General features: G+C 43.4%; 1 protein-coding gene across 1 annotated transcript in view; it reads left to right on the forward strand.

The window, feature by feature from the left end:
* Window positions 1–17136, forward strand: part of LOC126475038 (juvenile hormone esterase-like) — a 133301-nt gene extending 116165 nt beyond the window's left edge. The window contains exons 10-11 of the mRNA XM_050102584.1: window positions 3270–3402; window positions 16591–17136. Coding sequence (XP_049958541.1) covers window positions 3270–3402; window positions 16591–16759 — 302 coding nt within the window. The 3' untranslated portion in view covers window positions 16760–17136. The remainder of the gene's footprint in view (window positions 1–3269; window positions 3403–16590) is intronic.
* Window positions 17137–17522: the final 386 nt, after the last annotated feature.

Raw genomic sequence — 17522 nt, forward strand, 5'->3', positions numbered from 1 at the left:
ACGATTTTTACCCTCCAAGCTGCCCTCCAATACTAAATTGGTGATCCCTTGATGCCTCAGAACATGTCCTACCAACCGATCCCTTCTTCTGGTCAAGTTGTGCCACAAACTTCTCTTCTCCCCAATCCTATTCAATACTTCCTCATTAGTTATATGATCTACCCATCTAATCTTCAGCATTCTTCTGTAGCACCACATTTCGAAGGCTTCTATTCTCTTCTTGTCCAAACTATTTATCGTCCACGTTTCACTTCCATACATGGCTACACTCCATACGAATACTTTCAGAAATGACTTCCTGACACTTAAATCAATACTGGATGTTAACAAATTTCTCTTCTTCAGAAACGCTTTCCTTGCCATAGCCAGCCTACATTTTATATCCTCTCTACTTCGACCATCATCAGTTATTTTGCTCCCCAAATAGCAAAACTCCTTTACTACTTTAAGTGTCTCATTTCCTAATCTAATTCCCTCAGCATCACCCGACTTAATTAGACTACATTCCATTATCCTTGTTTTGCTTTTGTTGATGTTCATCTTATATCCTCCTTTCAAGACACTGTCCATTCCATTCAACTGCTCTTCCAAGTCCTTTGCTGTCTCTGACAGAATTACAATGTCATCAGCGAACCTCAAAGTTTTTATTTCTTCTCCATGAATTTTAATACCTACTCCTAATTTTTCTTTTGTTTCCTTTACTGCTTGCTCAATATACAGATTGAACAACATCGGGGAGAGGCTAAAACCCTGTCTTACTCCCTTCCCAACCACTGCTTCCCTTTCACGTCCCTCGACTCTTATAACTGCCATCTGGTTTCTGTACAAATTGTAAATAGCCTTTCGCTCCCTGTATTTTACCCCTGCCACCTTTAGAATTTGAAAGAGAGTAGTCCAGTCAACATTGTCAAACGCTTTCTCTAAGTCTACAAATGCTAGAAACGTAGGTTTGCCTTTCCTTAATCTTTCTTCTAAGATAAGTCGTAAGGTCAGTATTGCCTCACGTGTTCCAGTGTTTCTACGGAATCCAAACTGATCTTCCCCGAGGTTGGCTTCTACTAGTTTTTCCATTCGTCTGTAAAGAATTCGTGTTAGTATTTTGCAGCTGTGACTTATTAAGCTGATAGTTCGGTAATTTTCACATCTGTCAACACCTGCTTTCTTTGGGATTGGAATTATTATGTTCTTCTTGAAGTCTGAGGGTATTTCGCCTGTTTCATACATCTTGCTCACCAGGTGGTAGAGTTTTGTCAGGAATGGCTCTCCCACGGCCGTGAGTAGTTCCAATGGAATATTGTCTACTCCGGGGGCCTTGTTTCGACTCAGGTCTTTCAGTGCTCTGTCAAACTCTTCACGCAGTATCATATCTCCCATTTCATCTTCATCTACATCCTCTTCCATTTCCATAATATTGTCCTCAAGTACATCGCCCTTGTATAGACCCTCTATATACTCCTTCCATCTTTCTGCTTTCCCTTCTTTGCTTATAACTGGGTTTCCATCTGAGCTCTTGATATTCATACAAGTCATTCTCTTATCTCCAAAGGTCTCTTTAATTTTCCTGTAGGCGGTATCTATCTTACCCCTAGTGAGATAGGCCTCTACATCCTTACATTTGTCCTCTAGCCATCCCTGCTTAGCCATTTTGCACTTCCTGTCGATCTCATTTTTGAGACGTTTGTATTCCTTTTTGCCTGTTTCACTTACTGCATTTTTATATTTTCTCCTTTCATCAATTAAATTCAGTATTTCTTCTGTTACCCAAGGATTTCTACTAGCCCTCGTCTTTTTACCTACTTGATCCTCTGCTGCCTTCGCTACTTCATCCCTCAAAGCTACCCATTCTTCTTCTACTGTATTTATTTCCCCCATTCCTGTCAATTGCTCCCTTATGCTCTCCCTGAATCTCTGTACAACCTCTGGTTCTTTTAGTTTATCCAGGTCCCATCTCCTTAAATTCTCACCTTTTTGCAGTTTCTTCAGTTTTAATCTACAGGTCATAACCAATAGATTGTGGTCAGAGTCCACATCTGCCCCTGGAAATGTCTTACAATTTAAAACCTGGTTCCTAAATCTCTGTCTTACCATTATATAATCTATCTGATACCTTTTAGTATCTCCAGGGTTCTTCCATGTATACAACCTTCTTTCATGATTCTTAAACCAAGTGTTAGTTATGATTATGTTGTGCTCTGTGCAAAATTCTACAAGGCGGCTTCCTCTTTCATTTCTGTCCCCCAATCCATATTCACCTACTATGTTTCCTTCTCTCCCTTTTCCTACACTCGAATTCCAGTCACCCATGACTATTAAATTTTCGTCTCCCTTCACAATCTGAATAATTTCTTTTATTTCATCATACATTTCTTCAATTTCTTCGTCATCTGCAGAGCTAGTTGGCATATAAACTTGTACTACTGTAGTAGGTGTGGGCTTCGTATCTATCTTGGCCACAATAATGCGTTCACTATGCTGTTTGTAGTAGCTTACCCGCATTCCTATTTTCCTATTCATTATTAAACCTACTCCTGCATTACCCCTATTTGATTTTGTGTTTATAACCCTGTAGTCACCTGACCAGAAGTCTTGTTCCTCCTGCCACCGAACTTCACTAATTCCCACTATATCTAACTTCAACCTATCCATTTCCCTTTTTAAATTTTCTAACCTACCTGCCCGATTAAGGGATCTGACATTCCACGCTCCGATCCGTAGAACGCCAGTTTTCTTTCTCCTGATACCGACATCCTCTTGAGTAGTCCCCGCCCGGAGATCCGAATGGGGGACTATTTTACCTCCGGAATATTTTACCCAAGAGGACGCCATCATCATGTAATCATACAGTAAAGCTGCATGCCCTCGGGAAAAATTACGGCTGTAGTTTCCCCTTGCTTTCAGCCGTTCGCAGTACCAGCACAGCAAGGCCGTTTTGGTTATTGTTACAAGGCCAGATCAGTCAATCATCCAGACTGTTGCCCTTGCAAGTACTGAAAAGGCTGCTGCCCGTCTTCAGGAACCACACGTTTGTCTGGCCTCTCAACAGATACCCCTCCGTTGTGGTTGCACCTACGGTACGGCTATCTGTATCGCTGAGGCACGCAAGCCTCCCCACCAACGGCAAGGTCCATGGTTCATGGGGGGGGGGGGTACATTTCATTATACTAAGGAAAAGTGATTGTTACGGGTCTATTGTAAGCTCAGAATCTACTGACAGCAGAAAACCGACGGTACAGAATGCTGTTTTGACCGATGTTTGTATGCTGTTCCAGGGGTAACACACAACGGTGAACTGCCTTTCCTCTTCCTGAGGAACGGCGTGAACTACAATCTGGATCCAAATTCCGAGGAGGACCGTGTACGAAGGCATTTCCTGCATATCTGGACCAACTTTGCCAAACATGGGTAAGAGCGTGTACTTATGAAATGGAAAAGTTCAGAAAATGCACCCTTAATTCAATATGACCTCGGCTGGCTGTTAAGCACATAGTAACAAATGTGTAACCGTAATTCATCAAAGAAATCAAATAGCTGCAAGTACGCTTTAGCAGTATTGGGATTTCACGACGTTTTGTTGAACAAATAATCGGTTTCTTCTTAATAATGAAACATAAGGCTTAGCGAGGAAACAGGTAAGTGAATTGGTCTTGACCTAGGCACAGTTTTTTGTGAGACATAGTTAAGATCAAATGCGTATTATATAATAAAGGATGACTATAGTTAAATTTCCAAAACGCTGTAGAAATAACACCACTGATCAGAATGTTGTCATATTGCAACGGAATATTATCCGAGAGGGGGACAAACATATGGCAGAAGAAAAAAAATTGCGTGAAAATTGATCAATAGAAGGCGCTGTATGTGTCAGAATACGTAAATGAAAGCACCTGCCATGGGCACGACCAACTGAAGTATGTATAAACACGCCAGGTACATGGCTTTTCTCCTTCCGTGTCTGCGACGTTCACAATGACTGTCTTAATGCAGGATCTCGCTGTGCTTGTAAAACTGTATTACAAGAATGATGACTGTGCACACATCCCTCTGCAGAAGTTCCAGACACTGAAGAGTTTGAAAAAAGGCATTGGTCCGATGACTGCTCTGGGTCTGGAGAAAATGATAAGGAAATTCGAAAAGACGGGTTCTTTTGGTGTGCAGCCTGGTAGAGGGGGGAAACGAATCGATTCGGCGTTAGTGGAAGCAGTGGCCACAGCAATGCAGAAGCAGACGAGTGGTGGTGGGCACGGAGATTTGCCCGAACATTGGACATACCCGTGAACACGGTGCGTAAAATCCTACGAAACATCCTTCTTTGCTATCCATTCAAAATGACCCATTCTCTTGCTGGCAGGTCAACAAGAAGCATCCTGTTGACCTGCCAGCTAGAGAGACCTTTTCTTTAGAGTTTCTTGCTCTCATGGAAGGGGACAATGATTGGCTGTGGAAGATTTTGTTGACAGACGAAGCCCACTCTCATCTGACAGGATATGTCAATACACAGAACTGTCGAATATGGGTAATGGAAAATCCACACGCAAATGAAACACTACCACTTCGTCCTGAAAAGGTCACTGTGTGGTGCGGGTTTACGGCATCATTTATCATAGGGCCATATTTTTTCGGAGAGACAGGTGCTTCCGGTCCTGTTACCTGTACCGTCACTGGTAAGCGCTATGAGTGCCTTTTGCGTAACAACATTATTCCAGCTATCCAACAGCGTGGATTTATGGATGGGATCATGTTTATACAAGATGGCGCCCATCCGCACATTGCAAATCGGTTACGCAGTTACTGAACTACCATTTCGGAAATACTAGAATTATCAGCCGCCATTGCCCTGAAGCCTGTCCGGCCTGATCACCTGATCTTAATCCGTGTGACTTCTGGCTGTGGGGCTATCTGAAAGATGTTGTGTTAAGTTTTCCGATGGCAAACTTATCTGCAGTGATGGCACGCTTTGCGCAAAACATTCTGAACGTGATCCCGGAAAAATTTCGATCAGTTGTGGAACATGCTGTTTGTCGCTTTCAGTTTGTTGCAGAAAACGGTGGACAGCATATTTAACATGTTTTGCGCCAGTCACACGGAAATGAATAATACGATTTGATTTTGATTTATGCTTTTTTGCCCCCAGGACAACTAAAAACCGATGCGTTTGATGCTTTTTGTGCGGGTGCGGTTTTTGGCCTCGGGACAGTTAAAAACCGATTTTTTCCATCCGATGTGATATGACCTTGCCGTGGTGGTTGGGTTTACGTAACTAACAGCATCGCACCGGTACACCCATGCACACTGAGTAGTACAGTTTGTTTAACATAAAACGTACACCTTCGGTATTGTATAATTCATTTGTCATTTGTAGTCCACCACTACTAAATTATGATGCTTACAGCGCCATCTATTGCTACATTCTGTAACTATTTTTTTTTTCTTCTGCCATACGTTTACCCACTTCTCCGATAATATTCCGTTGCAATTTGACGCCCTTATGACCAGTGGTGTTATATCTACAGCGCTTTGAAAGTCAAACTTTAAGTATAATCACGCTGTATACATCAGTTCAAAAAATATGCAGACGTCTAATTCATAAATTTATCATAGGAATTCAGCCAAACGTATTTCAAGATATGAAGTCTTGACCTTGGTTAAATTCTAGACGACAAGAATGCTATGCGACGAGTCACAATCACGACCTTGGATTGTGTCGGACAGCGAGTTTTGCAAGGTTCTAAAGTGTTATTTCAACCTAGCCACCGAGAGAGGTGGCGCAGTGGTTAGACACTGAACTCGCATTCGGGAGGACGACGGTTCAATCCCGCGTCCGGCCATCCTGATTTAGGTTTTCCGTGATTTCCCTAAATCGCTCCAGGCAAATGCCGGGATGGTTCCTCTCAAAGGGCACGGCCGACTTCCTTCCCCGTCCTTCCCTAAACCGATGAGACCGATGACCTCGCTGTCTGGTCTCCTTCCCCAAAACAACCAACCAATCAACCTAGCCATAAGGACTTGTAAATTGCTTTAATGACTAATCAGAAAATAATGGTAACGTGTCACTCGAAACCTGCAGTCCACTTTTCCACATTCTGGCTGGAAGGTAAATTACCAATCACTACTACACTCCTGGAAATGGAAAAAAGAACACATTGACACCGGTGTGTCAGACCCACCATACTTCCTCCGGACACTGCGAGAGGGCTGTACAAGCAATGATCACACGCACGGCACATCGGACACACCAGGAACCGCGGTGTTGGCCGTCGAATGGCGCTAGCTGCGCAGCATTTGTGCACCGCCGCCGTCAGTGTCAGCCAGTTTGCGTGGCATACGGAGCTCCATTGCAGTCTTTAACACTGGTAGCATGCCGCCACAGCGTGAACGTGAACCGTATGTGCAGTTGACGGACTTTGAGCGAGGGCGTATAGTGGGCATGCGGGAGGCCGGGTGGACGTACCGCCGAATTGCTCAACACGTGGGGCGTGAGGTCTCCACAGTACATCGATGTTGTCGCCAGTGGTCGGCGGAAGGTGCACGTGCCCGTCGACCTGGGACCGGACCGCAGCGACGCACGGATGCACGCCAAGACCGTAGGATCCTACGCAGTGCCGTAGGGGACCGCACCGCCACTTCCCAGCAAATTAGGGACACTGTTGCTCCTGGGGTATCGGCGAGGACCATTCGCAACCGTCTCCATGAAGCTGGGCTACGGTCCCGCACACCGTTAGGCAGTCTTCCGCTCACGCCCCAACATCGTGCAGCCCGCCTCCAGCGGTGTCGCGACAGGCGTGAATGGAGGGACGAATGGAGACGTGTCGTCTTCAGCGATGAGAGTCGCTTCTGCCTTGGTGCCAATGATGGTCGTATGCGTGTTTGGCGCCGTGCAGGTGAGCGCCACAATCAGGACTGCATACGACCGAGGCACACAGGGCCAACACCCGGCATCATGGTGTGGGGAGCGATCTCCTACACTGGCCGTACACCACTGGTGATCGTCGAGGGGACACTGAATAGTGCACGGTACATCCACACCGTCGTCGAACCCATCGTTCTACCATTCCTAGACCGGAAAGGGAACTTGCTGTTCCAACAGGACAATGCACGTCCGCATGTATCCCGTGCCACCCAACGTGCTCTAGAAGGTGTAAGTCAACTACCCTGGCCAGCAAGATCTCCGGATCTGTCCCCCATTGAGCATGTTTGGGACTGGATGAAGCGTCGTCTCACGCGGTCTGCACGTCCAGCACGAACGCTGGTCCGACTGAGGCGCCAGGTGGAAATGGCATGGCAAGCCGTTCCACAGGACTACATCCAGCATCTCTACGATCGTCTCCATGGGAGAATAGCAGCCTGCATTGCTGCGAAAGGTGGATATACACTGTACTAGTGCCGACATTGTGCATGCTCTGTTGCCTGTGTCTATGTGCCTGTGGTTCTCTCAGTGTGATCATGTGATGTATCTGACCCCAGGAATGTGTCAATAAAGTTTCCCCTTCCTGGGACAATGAATTCACGGTGTTCTTATTTCAATTTCCAGGAGTGTATAAAAGAAATGAGGAAGTATTAACAAAAAACAAGAAATCCACTGTTTGCATTTCTCTGCCTCGTGATGACTGGGTGCTGTGCGATGTCCTTAGGTTAGTTAGGTTTAAGTAGTTCTAGGTTCTAGGGGACTGATGACCATAGATGTTAAGTCCCATAGTGCTCAGTGCCATTTGAACCACTGTTTGCAGTAACCGCAGTAACCAAGTATATTCAGTATTTCTACTCACACACACACACACACACACACACACACACACACGCAAACACACGTACACACACGCATACCCACACACACTCGCACACAAAGTTATTTATAAAATACAAAAATTTTATTGCTGTAATCCACACTAGAACCTAAATCTCCCGAAAGTTCCATTACGCAGAAATTCCTGTTTTGCGACAGACTGCTCTATTGTAAGTGTATGGTTTTAATACTTCACTCGCCACGCAAATGTAGAATACGGACTACACACAAAACGTGTTAATTATTTGCAGTCCACTCGGAATTCAATTCCTAGCACTTCGATAAAAGAGCGATCTTAAAGTTTCTCATTACCACTTAAAGAGTGTCCATACACAGCCACTCCTGGTTCTCTTTTCCGATAACAATTAACGTCGCAACCCACTACATTTAGAATTTCGCCACTAACTGACTTGTTTGCGACACACACTGTTGACGAAGGACTCCGAGCGAATGAACCCACCAAGCAACTCCGGGGTTCGGTAATTATATTCCTGTAATCTCGGGTCTTCGGGAGAGGCCGTCGAAATGGAACAGTCGGCTTAAAAACGCCAACGCCCCGTCTTCCGTGATCAGAATGTATCTTCCCGTCACCCTAAATTACTAACAACTTCTACAATTGTAATTTTATATACTCTCTAATTTTTGTTATAGTAGACCCATGTTAAATCGTAAAGAATGAGATATTATTTTAATGTCATTTGGAAAAATGTACCGTATTTATAGTGCTTAATACCAAATTTCTGTTACTGTTAGTTTATTGAATCCCATCGCTCGCGCACCACATGTACACTCTAAGACAAAAAACGACGCACCACGAAGGACGCAGTCTTAATGACTGGATTGTCCTCAGTGATGAGTCCCACTTCGAACTGAGCCCCGATGACGAACGAAGACGTTGTTGGAGATGTCCTGGACAGCGGTGGCTTACCACCCTGACTGTGACCCGCCATATGGTTCGACATCAAGGACCTGTGGTCTGGGATGCCACTTCATTTCATAACAGATCCCTTTGGTAATCATCTTCGGTATACTTACAGCACAGCGTTACGACGACGAATTCTGCAGCTCGTTTTGTTGCCCTTCGTAGCAAGCCATCCTGGGCTTACATTTCAGCAAGATAATGCCCTGCCACCCTCAGCAAGGATATCTGTTGTTCGTCTTCATGCCTGCCAAATACTACGTGGGTTCAACAAAACAGCCAGATCTCTCCCCAGATTGGGAAAGTTTCGAGCATTATGGGAAGGGGCTCCCAATTAGCTCGTGATTTTGCGATATAACACGCCAATTGAACTGTTTTTTTTTTTAAAGTAACTTAAACTAACTTACGCTAAGGACAGCACACACACATGCCCGAGGGAGGACTCGAACCGCCGGGTGGGGGGGGGGGGGGGAGGGGGGGGAGCAGCGCGAACCGTGACAAGGCGCCCTAGACCGCACGGCTACACCACGCGGCAGTTAAACAGGATTTGACACGCTATCCTTCAAGACATCCAACAGTTCTGTCACTGTCTGTGTCAAGCCGGATAACTGACTGCAGATTGCCCAGATGTGTACCAACGGGACTTGCTCAATTTGAACAAATCAATAGATATTCCTGGAATTGTAATAATTTGTTTACTTGTACATGTACATCACATCTACAGATTTCCCTCCCGTTCGAATGATTTTTTCACGGTGCGTCGTTTTGCTGTTTGTCTTAGAATGTACATTCTGGCTTGATAACGGACAACGTAGGTTGTCTAGTAATATATCCCACAACCCAGTGCAGCCCAATTAGATATGTTTCTTTGTAAAATATGTGCCATTCACCATTCGCTCCTGCTAGTTGATAAGTTAATAACCTGTCAATGACATGCTGCATCGCTGGAGTAAAGAGTCTGCTCTCCAGTCTACCTGTCCCTCTTCTTGTTCTGCAATAAACGAATGTTTCCACAGAACTATGGCTGTGATTATTCGTAGCTCTACGAACGTATCTTTCCTACTTTGACTTTGTTACGTTGAACATCTTAGATGCTTCTAAAACTCTCATTCTAGAAGATAAAACGACTGAAACTGCCATTTCCACTGAATTAGAGTCCCGATGGGCAGGTCTCTGTGTTCTTTAAATCTCGTATGAAAATTTCTAGCTGTCTGGTCAATATATCTGTTGTTACACATTTGACTTGTCTCACACTAAATATGATACACGCCAGGATAGGATAAAGAATCCTCTCTGAAGACTTTACAGTTGCTTAACTCATTGCCCAAATTTTTTGGCATGAAAAATGTTCTGGAAGAAACGGAAACCTTAAAGTCTTCATTCCCGTCCTCTCGATACAATTAATGAACGCACTGACCTACATCACAAAAATATTTTAGTTAATTGAGATATTTTTCTGGCATGTTGAGGTGTGAACGTAACGTAATTTTTTTTTCTTATTTAACAGGTTCTCTTCCCTTCCAAAGTTTTGATGGTTCCGTCTTCTGTCTGCTGTTACCTCCCACTTTTTCGCATAGGTGTTTCATATCACGTCTGAGCTATGGGTCGTGTCTGGCCTCGGTACTCACGGGTACTGATTACGATTATATAATTCTCATGGAATTTATGTAGGTAATTACAACCAATACGTGATTTCTCTTTCCTCTTCGTGGCTTTTTATACATTCCATGACTCTAGTTACTTCTCGTGTTCGGCCGTGATTTCAGTTTTTTCACATTTTAGTAGATCCCTCTTTTATCATTTTGACACGGAACTTTTGTTCTGTGACTATAGTGGGAAGAGGATGACCTCATATGGTCATGTGATTTTATTTGTAAGTAATTTACTTTCTTGTCTTCTAATTTATTTTAATTAATTTTAGAAATTTTAGCCGCATAGTTAACTATCAGACAATCCAAACTTGAGGATTCCCTCCCATTGCCTTGTAATACTTTCTTTATTACAGTTTACACCAGCTCAGAGAACTTTAAGTCTTCCGAAACCGATCGTGCGTACAATAGAAGATTGTTGACTCAGCAACTTTTGTGCGGTTTCTTCATTTTACAGAATGGACTTACACAGTTGCAGCTGCCTCATAAGAAGAACTCTTAATAAACAGGGACGGAGGTTTCAGTGATAAATAACGGGTGCAGCACTCGGTTTAATAATATGTAGTTGATTATAACATCCTTCTGGGTTGAAAAACGCTGACAGAATTTGATTTTCAGGGAATATTAGTGCGAGATCTGGAAAACAAAAGAACACTAAATTGTGTAGTGGGCTTCGAGAATGGGACTGGGCTGTTAAAAGGTGCGATGTGAGACCAACAATAGTTCACAGTCAAACTGGGACTCCAGGCAGCAAATAAGCAGAACTGGTAGCACCTGAAGAAGACGGCTAGACCGATCGCCGAAATATGGTGCATAAAATGAAAATGACAACTTGGCGGAACGGCCAGAAACACACTATCAAATGTATTTCCCGTATGACATCTATTGTTTTCTAGTACAGGTTTCATCACCTTTCGAAAATCTTCATAAAAGTAAGGTGTAAGATGAGAGAAACACAATTCCTTTCCCTCAAGTAAGGTAGGTGCAAAGGTCCGTTAGAAACATCACGGACATGTGCGGAAGGGATACAAAAGCGATCTGTTGCTCTTTATTGATCGAATGTCCTCGGCTAAAATGATTTGGTAATTTCATGAAACTACTGTTATTGTTACATCGTGAAACCTTCACGCAAAAACATGTGCATGTAGTGAATGAGCTTTTGACAATAGTTCGGTAGTAGGACCGTAGACTGACACCAACGTAGGCGCAGAAAGAATGAAAAAAGTGTAGTCTTTGATTAGTAATCGAAACGTCCTCGTCTAGGGTCCTGCTTAAAATTTGAGTAAAAATTATCGGCTTTTGTGCCCGAAGACTTCAGGCAAGAAAGTCACATTCATCCAACGGCATTGTGAAACAGGTGGAGGATCGGATAGAGGTTTAGGGCACACTCTTGCCCTTGATGTAGGAAACTGCCCCTGAAGGCGGAAAAGTTAGAAATGATTAATGTTATGAAGATGCAGAAGGCAAAGTAAACCACTGCATTAAAAACACATAATGCCTCTTCACAGGACATGTGGTCGGTAATAAAAAAACGTATCATGATGATCTCTCCGTTGGTAAAAGATCCGGACTAGTCCCACATTCGGATCTCCGGGAGCGGTCCGCCGAAGGGGAGGTGACCATTAGAAAAAAGCTGAATAACCAATGACACGAGGCATAGAATGCCAGATATTTGAAAGTGATAGGGAAGCTAGAAAACCTGAAAAGGGAAATGCTGAGGATCAGACCACGGCTAGTGGAGTCAGTGAACTGAAGTAGAAAGAAGACAAGGTTTTCCGATAAGATGAATATAGGGTAACATCGACAGCTGCAGAAAACAGTATAATGTGAGTAAGATTCGTTATGAATAGGAAGGATTCGCGGGGAGTGAGTTATTGCGAACAGTTCAGTGATAGGGGTTTCTCATCAGCATCGACAGCAAACCAATACAGACAACGATAGTTCAGGTGTATTCCGACGTCGCAAGCCGAAGATGAAGAGATAGAGAAAATGTGTAAGGATATTAAACAGCTAATTCAGTTTATAAAGAGGGATGAAAATCTAATTGTCATGGGGATTGGAACAGGGATATAGGGAATGAAGTAGAAGAAAAGGTTACGGAAGAATATGTGCTTGGTACTAGGAATGAGAGAGGAGGAAGACTGAGTTCAGCAATACATTTCAGCTAATAGTGGTGAATACTCTGTTCAACAATCACAAGAGGAGGAGGTACACTTGGAAAAGGCCGGGATAGACGGTCTGATTTCAGTTTTATAAGAACATGGTCTCTCAGAGATTCCGTAATCAAATACTGGATGGTAAGACATACCCAGGAGTGGATACAGACACAGATCACAGTTAAGGAATGATGAAGAATAGGCTGAAGCTTAAGAGGAGAATAGGCATACGTTTAAGAGGCTGTGCAGGAATAATCAAGGTGCAAAGAAGTGAGATACGGAAGTACCAATGAACGAAGAGATACGATTGAAATTCTCTGACGCACTACTTACTGCGATAACGAGTTGCTCAATAGGCAACTACAGTTGAAGAAGAAAGGGCATCTCTAAAAATGGCGTCCAGAAAAGAAAGGAAACACGCATACCAAGAAGGTAACTGTGGAGCGACCATGGGTGACAGGAGAAATAGTACAGTTGATGTAAGAGAGAAGGAAGTAGAAAGATATCCAAGGAAATTCGGGAATACATAAATCCAAGTCACTTAGGAATGAAATAAATCCTAAGAGTTGAAGACAACATTTGGTGAAATTAAAAACAAGTGCGGCAACGTTAAGAGTGCAATGGTAAATGGACTGTTAATTGCAGAGGACAGCGAGTAGAGGTGGAAAGAGTACACCGAGGACCTCTATGAGGGGGAAGATTTGTCTGACGTGATAGAAAAAAAAACAGGAGGCGATATGGAAGAGATTACCGATCAAATATTAGAAACAGGATTTAAAAGGGCTTCGAAGGATTTAAGATCGAATAAAGAAGAAGAGATGGCTAACATACTAAAATCTTTGGAGGAAGTGGCAACAAAACGACCACTCACATTGGTGTGTGGAATGTAAGACTCTGGGTATGTATCATATGATTTTCTAAAAAATTGTATCCAAATAATTCCGAATTCCGAAGACTGCAAGAGCCTACAAATGTGACAATTATCACACAATCAGTTTAATGGCTCATGCATCCAATTTTCTGACGAGAACAATATACAAAGGAACGAAAAGAAAATTAACAGTGTATTGGATGACTATCTGTTTGGCATGAGGAAAACAAGTAGCCCAAGAGAGGCAGTTCTGATGTTGCAGTTGATAATATCAACAAGGCTAAAGGAAAATCGAAAGACGTTCATAAAATTTGTCGACCTGCAGAGCTGCAGAAAACTTTTGAGTACTTCAAATCGTGTAATATGTTCGAATTCTGAGAAAAATAAGAGTAAGCTGTAAGGAAAGGCGGGAGTTACAGAATGAAAACAAGAGTCAAGAGGGATCAATAAATGTGGAAGACCAAGAACGAAGTGCTCGGATGAAAATGGGGCCAAGACAGGGAAGTAGTCATTCACTCATACTGTTCAGAAGAAGAAGCAATGAAGGAAATAAAAGGTCAAGAGTGGAATTAAAATCCTAGGTGAAAGGATATCGGTGATAAGATTTACTGGTGACATTGCCACTCTCTGTGAATGTGAAGAAGAATTACAGGATCTGCTGAATGGAATGAACACTCTAATAAGTACAGAATATGGATTGTGAGTAAATCGGAGAAAGACGAAAATAACAAGTAGCAGAAATGAGAACAGATCGAATTGTGGCATCATAACTGGTGATCACGAGGACGGGAAAGTTAAGAAATTCTGATACCTAGGCAGCAAAATGACGCTTGGCGGACGGAGCTTGCAGGAAAGGGTATTTCTGACCTAGATATTTCTGCTAGTATTAAACATTGGTCTTAATTTGAGGAAGAGCCGGCCGCGGTGGCCGTGCGGTTCTAGGCACTTCAGTCCGGAACCGCGTGACTGCTACGGTCGCAGGTTCGAATCCTGCCTCGGACATGGATGTGTGTGATGTCCTTAGGTTAGTTAGGTTTAAGTAGTTCTAAGTTCTAGGGGACTGATGACCTCAGATGTTGAGTCCCATAGTGCTCAAGAGCCATTTGAACCATTTTAATTTGAGGAAGAAATTTCTGAGCGGCGGGTAGTGAAACATGGACTGTGGGAAAATCGGAAGAGAATCGAAGCATTTGAGATGCGGTGCTACAGAAGAACGGTAAAACTTTGGTGTACTGAAAACGCAAGGAATGAGGAGATTCCCCAGAGAATTGGCGAGGAAGGGAAAATACCGAAAGCACCGACAAGAAAAAAGGACAGGATGGCGGGTTATCTGTTAAGACCTCAAGAAATAACTTTCATGGTAGTAGAAGAAGCTGTAGAGAGTAAAACTGTAGGGGGGAAACAGAGACTAGAATACACCCAGCAATTAATTGAGGTCGTAGGTTTGCAAGCGCTACTCTGAGACGAAGAGGTTGGCACAGGAGAGGAATTCGTGGGGGGTCGCATCAAAAGAGTCAGAAGACATTATTGAAAAAAATGTGCTGCGCTACGGTACAGTGGCGTGGGAATTTCAATGTTTGCCAGGACTCGATGCTCGTACCTACAAATAAACAAAAGATTAATTACGGAGATCTGTATTTCAGGCTATGCCTAAAACTTCGGAAATTACTAGGACCTCTGACTGAAATGGACAAATGAATATAGCCTCAACCGCACTGAGAGAGAAAAAGAGTAATGAAAAAAGAAACAAAACTAAGCCCATTATGAAAGAGCTATTTCTCATTGAGTAATGATATGTAACTCTTTTCCTTCCCTCAACAGAAACTTATCAAATGAATCGTCTCCGTGGCAGTGGATGAAAAAGTCGTGCATGGGATCTGGCGCACATGAATGTAGCCTATTACGATGATCTGTGTACTTCATAAATACGCTGTCGGTGGCTTCAGAGCAGATCCCATCTGAATCAAAACACGTCGTTATTCGCTGTTTCCACTACTCAGTACAGTTCTGCAGATCTGCCCGCATCTCGTGGTTGTGCGGTAGCGTTCTCGCTTCCCACGCCCGGGTTCCCGGGTTCGATTCCCGGCGGGGTCAGGGATTTTCTCTGCCTCGTGATGGCTGGGTGTTGTGTGCTGTCCTTAGGTTAGTTAGATTTAAGTAGTTCTAAGTTCTAGGGGACTGATGACCATAGATGTTAAGCCCCATAGTGCTCAGAGCCATTTGAACCATTTTTTTAGTTCTGCAGATCATTTTCGTGAAGCTGGTCTGGGATTTCGCTGGAGGGCAACAACAGATATGTGACAACAGCCGATCCACAGCTAAAGTAAATTTTGATGAAATGTATCACAACGCAAGGACACAGTTTAACGTCGAAAACCAGTCACGCACTAATACGTCACAACGAACAGCTCTTCAGTAATGCTTGCTATGTCGTTTCTTTTCTGTATGACCTCGATTTTTTCGGGACTCTGCCCCACCACATGAGGCGAGGGTTTAACAAGTCCGCTTCATAGTGCGACCATTATACTACTTCCCCCACCTACATTTCGCATGATGTGACCCACCGAACATGGATCGCATATCAATGGTCGATAACTGGTTCATCATTAGCCGTGCGGAAGCTTCGTCAACTCTCGTTCCAGCCGGGGACATTCTCACTGTACTAAGTATTCAACGCAGGGGCCATCTGCTCTTGTGTAATTCCAGCCATTCGTGTGACCCACCCGATTAGCCCCATGTGTTAATGCGACCGCTTCCGGGACAGGTAATTACCTACCCCTCATCTGTTCCACCCAGCGGATTATCGACAAGTGGTCGGATTGCCGGCCAGTTAGAATGTGGTTTGGTAGGGATTTTTCCACTTTCCACTTAGTGAATAGTGGGCTGGTTTCTATGTCCTGCCTCAGATACGCCCTACGTAAACATTTAGAACACTTTCTCACATTTGCACCCATAATTTACTCTATACGCAAGTAGACTGAGTACACTGCTTCTGTACGAAGGAGACTGATAGTCTTAGCTGTTTGGTCTCCTTAAGCACTTACTCATCCAAATCAGTGATATTCTGCATGTACCTACAGATAATTTCGGTAATGGAAGCAGAATGATAATAAAGCTGCCTAATGAAGTTTCAACGATGCATTTCAAGAGCGCACTCGATACAATTTTTGCGATATTTTGAGAGATGCTGAACCGATGTTCTGGTATTCCCGCAGGATTCCCACTCCGTGGACGGATCCCGTGATATGGCATCCGTACAACGCGACGAGCCGCAACTACCTGCTCATGCAGGCCAACTTCACCGTCGCTCACGACAGACTCGGCGAACGCATGGGCTTCTGGCATCAGAACGTCCCACTGATGCCCTTCCCTGGAACCTTCTGATATCTGCCGCAGCAGTTCTCAGACATACAGTCAGGCGCCATTACACCAGCATGGTGTAATTTTGCCGACTTCCTAAGTAGTTCTTCTCCAGGCTCCGCTGTAAATTAATAATTCCGTTATTAATATATTATTAAACACTATAAATCATACTTTTTTTAACCTTAGGTTCTTAAGCAAAGTAATTCATGACTGTGACTGTGTCCATATGTAAGTCCACTATGAAGCTGCTCAGAATTCAATGTAAACGATTGTTATCATTACAGTATTTTGGTTTTGTTCGACGCTGTTTCCAACTTCGATTTCAAAAGCTGTTTCCAATAGATCTGCTTGTGTTCCTTTGTATTATGATTACTATTGAAATAAAAGCCCAACAGTTACTCTGTTCGTGTCATTGTTGTCCAAAATAGAAAATGATGAATGAAACCATCTACCTGTTTCAGAAAATTGAAAGAGCATCATTTGCTTGCCAGTGTAATACATGTATAAATGGTTAACAACTGATTATATCTCTTTTGATTCGAGGTGTTTGAATATTATAAGTCAGTAACTTTTATTGTACTGCTCTAAATTATGTTGATGAGAGCAAAATATTGTCTACCGAAAAGTATCCTATGACCTAGAAAGTAACAGTTCCTCGGAGATGTTCCAAACTGATCTTTGTGCCTGAGTACTGACTAATTTCGCGAAAGTGATACATTGGAGATCTTACGCATTTCGTGTGACACAGTACCCACAATTGAAAGGAATATACGAGTGAAACGGA

The sequence above is a fragment of the Schistocerca serialis genome, chromosome 4, assembly GCF_023864345.2.
Source record: "Schistocerca serialis cubense isolate TAMUIC-IGC-003099 chromosome 4, iqSchSeri2.2, whole genome shotgun sequence".
In the NCBI taxonomy this organism is placed as follows: Eukaryota; Metazoa; Arthropoda; class Insecta; order Orthoptera; family Acrididae; genus Schistocerca; species Schistocerca serialis.